The sequence below is a fragment of the Diorhabda sublineata genome, chromosome 4 (assembly GCF_026230105.1).
Source record: "Diorhabda sublineata isolate icDioSubl1.1 chromosome 4, icDioSubl1.1, whole genome shotgun sequence".
NCBI lineage: Eukaryota > Metazoa > Arthropoda > Insecta > Coleoptera > Chrysomelidae > Diorhabda > Diorhabda sublineata.
In genome coordinates this window covers 18,661,476-18,673,526 of record NC_079477.1, presented here as the reverse complement: position 1 = coordinate 18,673,526, position 12,051 = coordinate 18,661,476, and the positions used below count along the sequence as shown (strand labels likewise).

At 33.4% G+C, this 12,051-nt stretch overlaps 1 protein-coding gene across 1 annotated transcript in view; it reads left to right on the top strand.

The window, feature by feature from the left end:
• The window catches only part of LOC130442517 (dnaJ homolog subfamily C member 13), a 57,665-nt gene extending 55,714 nt beyond the window's left edge, over positions 1–1,951 (top strand). Inside the window, exons 29-31 of the mRNA XM_056776683.1 lie at positions 116–301; positions 897–1,278; positions 1,705–1,951. Coding sequence (XP_056632661.1) covers positions 116–301; positions 897–1,278; positions 1,705–1,817 — 681 coding nt within the window. The 3' untranslated portion in view covers positions 1,818–1,951. The remainder of the gene's footprint in view (positions 1–115; positions 302–896; positions 1,279–1,704) is intronic.
• Positions 1,952–12,051: the final 10,100 nt, after the last annotated feature.

The following is a 12,051-nucleotide window of genomic DNA, read 5'->3' as shown; positions in this document are numbered from 1 at the left end:
TTTACATGTGTGTCTATGATAGGAATTCTTGTAAAATCTTTCTATTTTCCTCCTTTATCTGAAATACATATTATACAATAGATATATGATTTGTAATAGTTATGGTTATTTTTAGGTAGAATATTTAGAAATTTGTACGACTGCCTTGTGTGCTTTATTACAAGCACAGCCAGCTCTTCTAGAGTTGATACCTTCCATGGGGCACATTCCTAGACTATGTAGACAAATGGGATCTAATATAAGACAGATAGCAATACCAAAATCTGCAATCTGCATACTAAACTCCTTATCTACGAGTACGGTAAGTTGAAATTAATAATAAACATATCTTGTTTTGAAGCAGAAAAAATTTGGAAACTTCAGTAATTCAACATTTTTAAAGATATCTTTAATAAATTGGTATGCCAATGGTTCATAGAAGAATCATTAATTATCTTTTGTGTAGAAGGGATTTACCACTAAATAATGAGGAGTAGCCTTCTTTCAAGTATAGAGCATACCATACATCCCAGGATAGGTGAAACGAATCTTTTAAGAGATAAAAAATTTATGTTGAAGAAACTGAGTCTGTTCTCTCTTGACTATATACTAAGCATTACCTTTGTTCAATGTAGTGTTTGGATACCTTTCACTGAACAAAGCAATAATGAGTAAATGTGAGTTTGTTTGGTGGTTTGGTTTCTATAATCAGCCGATCTTGACGTTACTTTGTGTTTGCTGTTCTTAACAATTTAATAAAATCCAATACGGCTTTTGAAAGTTAGTAGTTCCTTTCTATATTAATAAAAATACAACTTTGTACTATTTTTCAACCCATTACATTTTTCTTTAAGTGGAAGTACAATTCCTCTCCTTAATATGTTAGATTCAATATGACCATGTTAATTCATTTTTAGGTGTGTGTAAGTGCTATAGCTCATTCTGATTGCATGCATCCATTAAAACAAGCTATGCAAATAAGGAAAGATATGGTTGCCATAGCGTGTGAAGCGCTCAACAGACTTTTTTCAAGCAGTCATGATCAATTAGTTAAACAAGCTTTAGATGTCGATTTTGTTCAGTTTTTACTTGACTTACTCAATGCTAGACTGGAGTTGATCGATAATCCTGCTATGACTAAAGCACAAATAGTGAAAGCTCTGAAATCTATGTCTAAAAGTTTGATGTATGGAGAGAAGGTGAATTCTATTTTGGAGAAAAGTACTGTCTGGTCAGAGTACAAAGATCAAAAACATGATTTGTTTATTTCTAGTACTCCTATAGCTGGATACTTGACGGGTAAGCTAAGATTAATATACGATGTATTATTTTCTAAATGTTATTTGAACAAAGATTCCCGTTAAATTTTTGTAGTAGCTCATAATATCAAATGAAATTCAAATTTTAAAATGAAATGTTTAAATAACACATCTATTTTATATAATTATCATATCTACATTATTTGTTCACCAAGATCATACTTGTAAAAATTGACTTAATAAAGTCATTTTAAAAATCGGTAGAGAAACTTTGAGTAGACATTATGTTGGATGGACATACAATCATAATTAGTATTTTTAATTTGCATCTGACAGGAAAATTAATATTAACACCAGAAGAAAAGACAAAAATGATGTGTTAATTATTTTGTCCAGTAGAAAAATATTCAAGCATGTTTAACAGAACTTTATTCTTGTATACATATATTTATTATCCGAATTTTAGGTGGCACACCTGCAACGGCTGGTTATTTAACGCAAGGTCCTAGTACCAAAATGAATTCGGCACCCCCTCCTATAGAGAAAGAGGATCCAGGAATTAGAGGCGATGGTCTTTGACTTCTGATTTATCAGTCAAATGATTATGGATAAGAAATGAAGACAAACAGTATGAAATAATATTTTAGTTGAAACAGATTAAGATATCTATTAGGGTCGTTAAATGAATTTGAGATAATAAAAATGTACTTTTTTATAGAATAAGTCTTCAAAAATAATAATAGATAGGTGCAATTATGAAAAAACTGTCCTTGTTTTCAGTTAATTAAAAAAGGGTTATGTATTTTTCGATATCAACATAATATTCTTCTTTCCAAGCACTAGACCTTAATCTTGAAAATTTCATTTCGCAGCCTCATCTTCTCCATGCACCAATTAGTTTCACATTTTTATGTATCCTTTATTTGAAGTTCCCTATTTTTTTTATTTTACGAAAGTGATATACAAGTAATTTATATGGAAAATTGTATCCAATGATTAGAAATTCTATAAATTTGGCTCTGGCTCTATTCTAGTTATATCAATATTCCACTCTATAATTACTTCAGGACTGCTCCTATACTGCTCAAGCCTTAAACTTGTTAACTAGTATTTCTCAGGCATATTTTTCTATAAAAACATTTAATCCAAACTACGTCAACTAAAAGTTGAGACTTTATCACCAACGTAATTTGAATACTCGTTATAAAAATTAGCTATATTTTTTAATTCCATTATTTTATAGTAGATGTGAAATAGTTATTTTCCTAAGTGCGGAAAGTGATACTTTCCCGCACGCGACTGCAGTTGTCCCGAACGACGCGAAGCGGTCAAGTGCGGGAAAGGCACTTTACGCACGAGTTAGGAACATTATTTTTTCTACGACCGTATATACAAAAAAGTATGCCAACCCATTTTTTTAAAATTATTTTATTCCAACAAACATAATAATATACAATACTTTAACTAAAAACTACTAATTATTATAAATATTAATATTGAAAACACAATTTGTTGCATTTGTAGTACAGAGAATTTTATTTGATATTTTTTTATTCTGATTCTCGGACTCCTCCAAATAGCCTTCAGCGACAGTAGTCAAAACTAAAATGCGTGTGGGAAAGTGGGTTAAAACGCACGGTCGTAGAAAAATAGTTTGTCGGCTATTTTGGCAATAGATAGTACATTTTGATATAGTGCAAAACCTTTTTTTTTATGACTTGTGAACTTTCCGCGAGTTATGCAGCAAATTTTTCACAAACTATTCTTTAAGGCTCAATATATTCAGTGATACTATTATTATTGACAAAGAAAAAAAAGTCAGCAAATACTTTCTACAAAATCTCAATCAGTTGAACATTTTGTGACTTTTCATGCATTTCCAATAGTTATGAAATATTGTTTGCCTGTCTTGGTGTAATATTAATCTCTCGTGGACATATTTCATCATACAGGGTGCGGCAGCATAACTTCCTTTTTTCAAAAGTTAATAAAACTTATTGTATGAATCAGAAAATTTTTATTCGTTTTTTATAATACAGGCACATACATAAAGTTTTGTTTTACTGAGTTTTGAAGATCAAATCAGTTAGGTGACGTCCCCCATTCTCCATATACTGAGTAAACCGATTTCTGGCGTTTGTCATGACTCTTGCTAGCAGGCGTTATGTTGGCAATTTCTTCCTGGATGTTCGTCTTCAAATCTTGTAGGGTCCTTGGACGGTTCACATACACACGGGATTTCAAAAAACCCCATAGGAAATAATCACAAGGGGTCAAATCGGGAGAGCGGGCTGGCCACTCCAAATCGCCCCTAATTGAGATAAGGCGCTCTGGGAAGTGTTCCCTCAAAACAGCCATCGATGTTCTTGAAGTGTGTGCCGTTGCTCCGTCTTGTTGGAACCAAGTGTCCCCTAAGTCCAACTCATCTAGCCGTGGAAAAAAAAATTCCTGTAACATGTTTACATACCGGTGCGAATTCACTGTCACTGTGACTTCATTTTACTCAAAGAACCAGGGACCAATAATTCCACGTGAGTAAATTGCACACCACACTGTGACTTTAGGTGAATGCAAAGGCCGTTGATGCAATCGTCGAGGATTGGTATCAGCCCAGTAGCGCATGTTTTGTTTGTTTACGGATCAACACAAATGAAAATGGGCTTCATCACTAAAAAAAACAATAGCGTCCTCAGGAACGACTTCCAGAAAAACCTCACACGCGTTCCTCCGAGAATTGAAGTCACGTTCAGAAAGTTCCTGCACAATTGCCATCTTGTATGGATGAAAATGAAGATCATCATGAAGTATTCTCCTCACAGAACGATCGGAAAGTCCAAGGGCAGACGCATGTTTGCGCGCAGAACGCCGTGGTGATCGCAACACTGAAGTTCTAACTAACTCAATGTTCTCCGGTGATCTAATGGGCCGAGGGACTCCAGTTCTTCGTCTTGTCACACTTGCAGTTTGTCTGAACGTAGTGACCCACGTAACAATTGATTTCCGGTCCGGGACAGGGGCCAAGGGGGCTAAATTAAAGCGATTCCGAAAGGCGCGCTAGGTTGCGATCACAGAACATCCGCTCGAAAAGTAAACCTCAACGGCAAACGCACGCTCCTCACTGTTCCAACGCATGATGGCGACTGAACTGTGCCGGGACAAAACTTTATAGTCCCCCCTCTCGAACGAGACCACTAGCACTCCGTTACGACATCTACCGACTAAATGGCGAACTTTTTAAAAAAGGAAGTTATGCTGCCGCACCCTGTAGAAGCCTTTCCATATAACTCTGAACTCATCTATATTCTAGAGTAGCTTTTCTCTTCAATTTTAAATATTTATTCTTTTTGCTGTGTTAAGTCTTTTTTTTAAATTTTTTTTTCATGTTCTTGATACCTGTAGCGCCCCGTGGAAAGGAGAAGTTATTAATTCATTCCTGAGTATTATTACCTTACTCATACTTGGTTAATTATCTTGTTCTGTAGAATTTTCAATGTATCCAGTACTTATCAAATACCCTAATATTCATAAGCAGACTTTTCAGACATCGTGTTTGTTTCGTTATAACTAGGTACAGTCATCGAAATTTATAATGAATTCCGATCGGGCGACAATTTCGGATAATTTGAGGATGATGAAATCAGCAAATAAGATGTCCTCTTTACTACAGTGTTTCGAATTATTTTCTGCAATTGAATCATCAATTCTCTCTTGAAATTTTGTTGTTGTGATGAGTTTTATTTCAATATGCTTTTTAAACTTCACTTTTATGATAATCAAACTTTCCCTTTGGGTGATTAAATACTTGAAACATAATGTAAGCTGGTGAAAAGCGATAGAAATATGAAAATAAGGGTAAAATGGGACAAAAAATCTTGATTATTAAAATATTTCCATCGTTTTACGTTATATATACTCCAAATATACGCAATCCAATAAAAACATTATTTCCAGTTAAACTAGTAGTAAAACTTCTTACACGTTTGTGACCAATGGCAAATCAGCGCTGAAAATTCGTTTAAATAATTATTTTTTTTTATTGATTCGTTCATAAATGTTAACGATACGATAATTTTTTTATTAATGGTAATAAAATCTCATATTGCACGCTCTTATGTCCACTTATACAATTACCGGAAATTCACATAATGTAGAAAACAATATTGGCTTCTATTCTCTGTTACAGTTATGGTCTCTGATGGTAACTCACTATCTAATGGGTAAGCTAGATATCTAAGGTGAAGCTCAATGCAAAACTGCAACCTCTTTTAAAGGAAACTATGGTGGAAGCAAATGAGAATGGCTTTGACATTATCGTACATTTTTCTATTTCGTCGTGTTGAATATTTCTATATTTGTCGTTTCCGCATTTTTTCTCCCTATATATGGATCCCAATCTTGAGGCTCGGTATTCCTTTTTTTGCAGTTTTTCGGGGTTCTAGTATTATTGTATTATTTTTTTTGTATTCTCAGTTTTTCTGTATCTTCATTAGTTGAGATCATTACTTGCTGCATAAGCTATTAACGGTTTTATTGTTGTTTTTGATTTTGTATATTTATATTTTTACTATGATTTTTATATTTTGTGTTTGGTATTAGCAGCATTGACTTAGTTAATTCTCTCTGCACTTCTTTAATTATCACTGACCACCATTACTAGCTGATATTTAATATAGTGGTAATTTAAAAATGGTCCTGACCTGCTTCTTTGCTTCCTTTTTTAGGGCTTTTTCTAAGTTTCTCACGTTTTTGCTAACAATATTAGGTCGGTCACATATCCTTGATACTTTGTGTGATTGATTTCTATACTTAGAATCGCCACCTCCAGTGCAATATTATATAGTACTTTTGGTGATGTACCTTCAAATTTGATCCTTATTTCCATATCCAATTATTTCCCTGTTTCCTTCCATTGTTATCATTTCCATTTTCCTGTTGAATCATCCTTAGTCGTCTTTGTCCATTTGTCCATTCCTCCAATAAGTAGTTTTTTTATTCTTAGCATTTTTTATTTCCACTACTATATGAGGGATATGAGGACATGATGGGGTAGCTGAAGGAAAAAAAATACAGCATAATCACTGTTTATTATTCACATTAATTTATGGAACGTTATGTCATTAATCTAATTTTTTAATATTTAATAGGAACATTATAAAAAACCATCTTGCCCCGTACTATGGGGTAATGATGGGGAAGGCTAGTCGTTCTTGCAAAACAAAAAAATGTGTATTTCCTTCAGATTTTCATCGTTCACGCCAGCACAAGCTTGTGAGCCCAACACCCATAGAGCTGGCAGCCTACCCAAGGCTCTGACGATTTTAAAAATTGTTGTTTACATCATTACAATATAAGCAAATGGCATCTTCATTATTTTTCTTTTGTTTTTTGACCTTTTGTTGGTTTTTTGCATTAGTATTAGATGTTTTCACTGGCTTTTTCAAAATTTTCAGCTCATCCTTGGGGATGCATTGTCGAAGCTAAACGTCAGATCACGGCATGCTGCACGAAAGGAAGATTCAGGATAATAAGTATGTCCTTGTTCAGGTTCTAGAACGGTTGTTCTATCCACTCTTAGTGTGATATATTCGTAGCACTCAGTGGTTAACTCTGTTCTAGGTGGAATTGAAGATATCGTTGTAGCTTTAGGGTCTATTGAAAGAATGTCAGTTTGAGAAGTTATCATGACTGTTGAAGATACAGTTGTGACTGTTGTTAAAGACAGACGTGGCACTGCGGCAGGTTGAAAACCTTCCGATGAGTCTGGAATATTTTTATGTTATTAGTTTCAAAAGAAATAAAATTAGCATCAGTAAAATTATTTTGGTTAATGTGTCATACACCACATTTTCTAAATGCATTAATAATGGTGGCCATTGTAGCCGCCTGAACGTATGCATTAACAAATATTTCACTTATCTAGAATACAGTTACCACACGTCTAGGATGTGATCTCAACCAACCTGTAACAGCATGATCGTAGTAAGTGCGCTGAGTGGCTTCATAAATGCTACATTTGCAGGCTTCATTTTGCAGTGAGGATGAAAGCAAAATATAATTACTCCATTTCCACGAGCTATATCAACCAATTCCAATTTTTTAGTATGACTCACATGACTTTCTAGAAGCAGCAATACGTGTTTAGTAGGAGTAGCTCCGGAAAATTTGATGAAATTTTTAAACCAAGTTAAAAATATTCCTGATGTTATCCAGCCTCGAGGATTGTAAACTGTTGTAGTACCTGGTGGAGCATGATCCGTAAGTTCTGGCTTCATTTGTTGTCTCGACATAAAAATCATCAGAGGGGCATATAAGTTCCAGCAGCGTTTAAACATATTTCCGTCCATAGTCCGTCCTCGTTCAACAGATGATAACAAACCAATTTGTTTTCGTCTTTTCGTAGCTAATATTTTGCTCTTGGTTTTAGACACAACGGAAATTCTAGTTTCATTACGGTTCTATATTTTTTCAGGGGTCAATCCATACTTATCATAAATATCTCCAAGAAACTGATAAAATTTACCCATCATACCTCACATCCAATACCCTATCTTGCCTCATAAGGTCACTTTGAACAAAAACAAATTTAACTAATAAAATGTTTAACGGATTCCTACTAACAACAATTCAAATAAAAAAATAGAACACTAGTAACCAAAAATCCAAAAGACATAAATGGGGTGATCATAATTACCTTAATTAATGACGTTTAACCTTACGAAAAATTAGATCGACGAAACGGTAAACCAGTTTTTCGTTTGTGAAAAACAAACTTGTAAAAATACAGTCTACATAATAATATTTTACAACTAAAATCCTAAGTATTAAGTACTTCATACATTTCTTACAATATTATCTTTACTTGAATAAAAACCGTAATGACCCTTCTCTCAACGTAGTCCATCAACTTATATGACTCTACCTGGTCCAACATTTGTTGCTTAAGGGTTTAAGGGAAAACCCAACATCTTATGGGAAAACCTTACCAGACCAATTTACAATAGTGTTACAAAAAAAATTCTTAAAAACTATTTCAAGTCCATTTTTGTTCTGAACTCCATAAATTTTGCCCCTGTCAGTGATTTAGTCAATACATCGGCTATCTGCTGATCTGTAGGCATATAAATTAATTTGATTAGTCCCTTTTCTACTTTATAACGAGAATAGTGATATTTTATATCGATATGTTTCGATCTTTTGTGACTTGATGGATTATTTGCAATACTTATGCATCCATTGTTATCTTCATATATTATTATAGGACCTGATATAATTATTTTTATACTCTCTGCTAGTGATCGCAACCACAGAGCTTCTCGTGCAGCCTCATACAAAGCCATATATTCAGCTTCCGGAGTAGAGCCTGCCACGGAAGTCTGCCGCTTCGTAGCCCAACAGATAGTACAATTTTCGTATAATTTAAAAAGATAACCCGTCGTACTTTTTCTATCATTAATATCACCCGCCCAATCAGCATCAGCATATCCACTTATTATATTTTTATAATGACTTCTAGTATATACTAATTTTAAATCGATTGTGCCCTTTAAATATCTTAAGATTCTTTTTAAATATTGCCATAATTTAATATTATTTTTGTTCACATATCTACTAACAATATTGACTGAAAAACTCAGATCTGGGCGAGTACAAATCATTAAATACATCAAACAACCAATAATACTTCGACATGGTTTATTACAATTTTTATCTAAATTTAAAGCTTCATAATCTATTTTGTTTTCAAGAGGACTATTTTCTGGATCACAATCTTGCATCTTAAATTTTTTTTTAGAACTAATTTTACATACGCACTTTGATCTAATGTTATGACTGACTCTGGAAACTCTTATACCTAGAAATAATCTTATTTCTTTAAGATCTACCATTTGAAATTTATGCATTAAATTCTTTTAAACTATTCATCGTATCTTTATTCAGAGTGGTAATAACAATATCATCAACATATAGTACGACATAAATATTTCTGGAAATATCCCCCAAATCTAAAATATAAATGCACCGATCTACTGGAGAATTTTGAAAATTCATTGATTTTAAAGTTTTGTCAAATACCTCAAACCAACACCGGGCTGCCTGCTTCAAACCATAAAGTGCTTTGTTTAATTTACAGACCTGACCCTTTTTACATTGAACGCCCTCAGGTACTCTCATAAAAATTTCTTCTTTTAATTTGCCATTCAAAAATGCTGTTTTTTACATCCATATGGTGTAGTAACAGATTATTCTGGTTGGCAAAAGCGACAATGAATCTAAAACTGGATATTCTAGCAACTGGCGCAAAAGTTTCGTCATAGTCTACCATATATTCCTGACTAAAGCCTCTTGCTACTAAACGAGCTTTATATTTACAAGGACTACCAAATTCATTATTCTTAATTGTAAATACCCATTTACAATCTACAATATTTTTATCAGTAGGTCTTGGTACTAATGTCCAAGTATTATTTGTATCAAGTGAATTAAGTTCACTTTCAATAGCTTGTTCCCATTGAACTCTATCCGGCCTATTTTTAATGTCATCAAATGACTTCGGTACAGCACTTATTATTATTTGAGCTGATAACATACATTCTTCTGGACTACCAAATTCATCATATGATATTTTAGGAAGACCTCTGATCCTTTCACTCCTCCGACGACTGGCGTCAAAATCACTATTTTCTATTTCTAATCTTGGAAATTTATTTCTGGGATCACAGAGTACATCTGATTTCTCATTATCAGATTCATTACCTGGTTTATCATTACCAGTTTTACATACAGTATCTGATTTATCATGATCAGATTTATATACACTATCTGATTTCTCAATATCAGATTTATTGAAACTATCTGGTTCATCATTACCAGATTTATTTTCCATCACTGAAACTTCAAATGAATCAGTTTCATCTGCGGAACCCTTATTTGTTCTGTCAGATTTTATACCTGGCCGAGACACCAAATAATTTGTCTCGTCCACAATAACATCCCTTACAACGGCATGTTTATGAGATTCTACATCCCATACTCTGTAACCATTTGGTTCATAACCAACCAGTACACCTTTCCAAGATTTATTATCGAATTTAGTTTTATTGAGTTTATCATGTACATATACAGTAGAACCAAATACTTTTAAATATTTAAACAAAGGCTTTTTGCTATGCCACAACTCATAAGGTGTCTTCATTATTTTTAATGCTCTATTCGGAATAATATTTATCAAGTAAGTTGCTGTTAAAACTGCATCACCCCAGAAAACTTTATCTAAACAAGATCCAGCTATCATTGACCGAGCTTTTTCTGTAATTGTTCTAACCATACGTTCAGCAGTGCCATTTAATTGAGGAGTTCGCGGAACTGTTAAATGATAAATTATGCCTTTATTTTTACAGTAATCTTTCATATCATTTGATAAATATTCTCTACCGTTATCTATGTATAAGTAATTTAATTTGAGATTGAAATGTGATTCACTTTTCGCGACAAAATCTTTAAATACTGAAAACACCTCTGATTTATGTTTAAGCAAATATACTACACAATAATGAGTATAATGATCAAGAAATAAGACAAAATAATTTTTATCATTTAGTGCCGTCGGAGTGATTGGACCACATACATCAGAATGTACAATAAACAATGGTCTTTTTACATGATCTCGATTTTTAACTTTATTGAAAGGTAATCGAGTTTGCTTGCCATTAATACAAGCTTCACATATCTTATCAATCAAAACTTGGAAACCGACAGTAGATTGTATGGGACTTCTGGACTGTAAAGAACTTCTCCAATTGTCACCTTTACGTCTTTGTTGGTTGTCACATTAATTGAACCTCGTTTGGTTGCTGAAATGTACTGCTCGCTCTTGGCAACCAAAATTTTAATTGGTGTTTCAAGTGGCTCAAATGTTCTGGCGATGTCTTCTCTGTTTATAATATGATCGGATGCTCCGGAATCTAGCAAGAAAACAATTTTATTTTGATTTGTTTCAATTAATTTATTTCCACCAGCCATAAAAGTGATAGCTTGCGAATTCGGTTCCACTGATTGAGCAATTTGAGCAGCCTTAGTTGTTTTTCGTTCGTTGTACTCTTGGTTTTTCTTAAAGTAAATGCAATATCTTCTTATATGTCCTATGCGGCCACACTGATAGCATTTTGTTTTATTTTTACTTTTAAAAGAGTTTTTAAAATTCTTGGATGGCTTGTGACCATTCTTAAATTTTGATTTTCCATTATAATTTGATCTCCGGAAGGGAAACTTCTTTTCACTCGATTTATCACTATTTTCGGCAACTAATATTTTTGTACTAGTATCACGATTTTGTCCTTTCACTTTAATTTCGTGATTCAATAAACGCGATTTTACAAAGTCTAAATCTAGTTGATCTTCACGTAATGTTTCGATTGCAATAGATACTGCTTCATACGATGATGGAAGTGTTTTTAATAAACTAAGTACTTTACCTGCTTCATCTATTATTGATCCAGACGCTAGCAAATCATTTACGTACGTATCAAAAATTGAAAAGTGTTCTCTTAGTGGCATATCAGGCGCTAATTTTAATTCTGAAAGTCTTTGATTCATCATCATTTGTGTTGGAAGACTTTTTCGATCATATACAGAATCTAATTTTTCAAAAATATTCTTAGCATATGTCACATCCGTAAAATGAAGCAGTGAGTCCGCCAAAAGCGAACCGACAATACTATGGGCAACGTCATTCTTTTTATTCCATTTATCATTTGGAAACACAGGAATTTCTTCGTCAATAATGCTGAGTATATGGTGCTCTTTCAACAGTAGG